A 2,806-nucleotide genomic window follows, 5' to 3' on the forward strand; every position below is an offset into this window, starting at 1 on the left:
TCTCTCTCTCTCTCTCTCTCTCTCTCTCTCTCTCGCTTACGCTCTCTCACTCTTACTCTCTCTCACTCTTACTTTCCCCTTCTCCCCTCTCTCGCACACTCTCTCTCCCTGTCTAATGTTTTTACGATCGGAATTTCGCGACTACGTCGAATTCGATCAGTTAGATTATGTCTCACAGGTTGTTTATCATGCGTTCTCTCGTCTTCGCAGCTCGCCCAGCTCCTGCCCATGGAAGAGAACTTTCTGCTGCTCTTCAGAGTGGATAACCCGCTGGAGTCGAGCGTCGAGTTTATGAGGGTGAGTTCACTGGTGGGCGTGCACGTGGCGCCATCTATAAAAAACATCGTCATCGTCCCGTGGGTGTCGTCACTGCGCGTTCACGTGGCGCCATCAAAGAAACAGCGCCATCATGCGTGATGCGTTCACGTACACCACCTTTGTGACCTCACGTTGGATTGTGAATACTCGGGTGACGCGCGCTCATGTGGCGCCATCTATGACGTTGCGCCATTGTTTCTAACGTCGTCGCTCACAGCTATCAGTGGTTCATCTGTGCATATAGCAAGTTCTCGTCAACCGTGTATCAGGCGTCAACTACACGCATCGATATCACGACAGCTCCGGCGCACTCTGGCACGGGAGTGATCATAAAATAAACATTCGACGCTCGCACTAGCTAATGATAAATTCAAGCTCTCTCGCGGCTGTAACGCGAATCGAGCCCGCCTGCATATAAACTATGTATAGGTGCAATCCATTAGGTACATGTGATCAGTTATGTTCGATACATCATAGTCAGCACATGTTGCGCTAGTTATTAGATTATACGAAATAACACACGATGCAAGTGCTACAGAGTAATCGGAGAGTGACGTGTAAAAATGAAATAAATAAAAAAATAATATAATATATAAGATGGCTCCGCGATGCAATTAGTCATCCGAGGGCGTTGTTATCACAATGCGATGCCTGCAGCGGCAAATCTATTTAAGTTGCGCTATTTAACGCGTGTCGTTTTACCGCGCGTTGTCGTTCCCTGCTTCAATGCGCGCACCATGCTCGTATCCTTGAACTAAGAACATGTTCCCGAGCGACGAGAGAGCTTTTTTTGCGAGCGAATGCGGAACGTGAAGCTTGATCACTGGAGATGCTCGGAGCGCAAGATGGCGGCTAAAAGGTTTAGCGGGCAGCCCGACGATGCGGCTCGTACTCACCCGGCGTGCATTTACGGCTCAACGTCGCCGCCTTTTCAACGCGTGACGCGGCTAGGTGCACCTACGAGACGAAAAACCGCGCGCGCTTAAAACGCCGAGTACGCACCACGGTCGCGGGTAAACACGCGTATTGTCAGACATATGATGTCGGCAGTGAAGGGAGTGGTGCAACACTTGTGAGCAGCGACGCTTGTTGTATACGTTTCCACGATGAAATGGAGCATTTCTCATCATGTGGACGTACGTGTGCGCCTGGCAACGACAAAGAGAAAGACGAATTACGAGAGAGAGAAAGAGAGAGAGAGATAGAGAGATAGAGAGAGCGAAAGAGAGATAGAGGGGCATGCATGTACGCGCCACGCTCGTAATTCTTGGCACGTGTTTGCGCACATCTCCTCGCACGCCGCTTCGTCCACCTCCTAACAGAGCTTCGGAGTCCCCTGGTGAGAACGTAATTACGCCGCGCTCTCTCATTACGCGGGAACGAAGCGTTGAACGGCCGTCGAATTCAAATTAGCTTTCGCGAGACATTTCGATACACGCGCGACGTCGTCTGTAGTGACGGCCATTCCTCTTCCTCGTCTATCTTCGTGGCCACCCGCTAATTCGCCCGCCACCGCTCGCCTTGCCGTTGTCTTACTCTTAGCTTTGATGGTGGGTGTCCATCGTAGCGGGTTGCCATGGACGCGCGTACACGGCGAGCGAACCGCGTTGTAATTACCGCCCCTTGGGCAGCGTGAATGCTAAATTGTTAATTAAAATGGCGGACGGGGCACGTGCCTAATTGGATGTAAAACAAGACGACGTTCGTTCCCCGCGCCGGGCTATTCACGTACCGTTTGTTCTCACTTGGCAGTTATGGAAGAAGTACGACAAAGACCATAGCGGTTTCATCGAAGCTGATGAGTTAAGGGTGAGTTTTACGTTATATTTCCGAGTTCGCACGGTAAGTTAATCTGTTTATAGTCTTTAGATAACTCTCACTTACTTGCTAAGAGCTAAGGGTGAGTTTACCTTACCGCAGATCGAGAGCCCGCTTGTTGAGTTAGCTAAACACTCTATAGTCTATAGGTTGACTTGCACTTTCAAGAACGCGTCAACTGCTCTTTAATTCTCGCAAAAATCGATGGTAAGAATCGACCGCGACAAGCGTCGCTGTTGTTCTTTTTACGTTCGAACTTACATTCCCGCTGACATTTTTTGTCTTTTGACGAGCGGCTGAGTGCACGGCAACTGCCTTCGATCTTCGATGTTTGCGTTAGATTTTTTGTTGATGAGCGCGCTTGCTTAAGCTGGTCATCTTTATACTGATACCTGCAGGCAGCTGTATAGTCAACACTGCTCTCTCGCTCTTGTTTCTAGCAATTCCTTAAGGATCTGCTCGGGGAGAGCCACAAAGAGGTCTCTGAGGAGAAACTTGTCGAATATACGTCAATAATGGTAAGCTATATAGGCGTAGGCAAAAGCGGTTACTCGCGCACGTACGCACACGCACGAACACACACGCGCACGTACGCACACGCACGAACACACACGCGCACACACACACACACACACACACACACACACACACACACACACACACACACACA

General features: G+C 49.9%; 1 protein-coding gene across 1 annotated transcript in view; it reads left to right on the plus strand.

The window, feature by feature from the left end:
* The window catches only part of LOC106821629 (calbindin-32-like), a 39,282-nt gene that overhangs the window by 16,200 nt on the left and 20,276 nt on the right, over positions 1-2,806 (plus strand). Inside the window, exons 3-5 of the mRNA XM_014826520.1 lie at positions 211-297; positions 2,071-2,127; positions 2,577-2,695. Coding sequence (XP_014682006.1) covers positions 211-297; positions 2,071-2,127; positions 2,577-2,695 — 263 coding nt within the window. The remainder of the gene's footprint in view (positions 1-210; positions 298-2,070; positions 2,128-2,576; positions 2,696-2,806) is intronic.

The sequence above is a fragment of the Priapulus caudatus genome, unplaced genomic scaffold (genome assembly GCF_000485595.1).
Source record: "Priapulus caudatus unplaced genomic scaffold, Priapulus_caudatus-5.0.1 Scaffold80, whole genome shotgun sequence".
Lineage (NCBI taxonomy): Eukaryota > Metazoa > Priapulida > Priapulimorpha > Priapulimorphida > Priapulidae > Priapulus > Priapulus caudatus.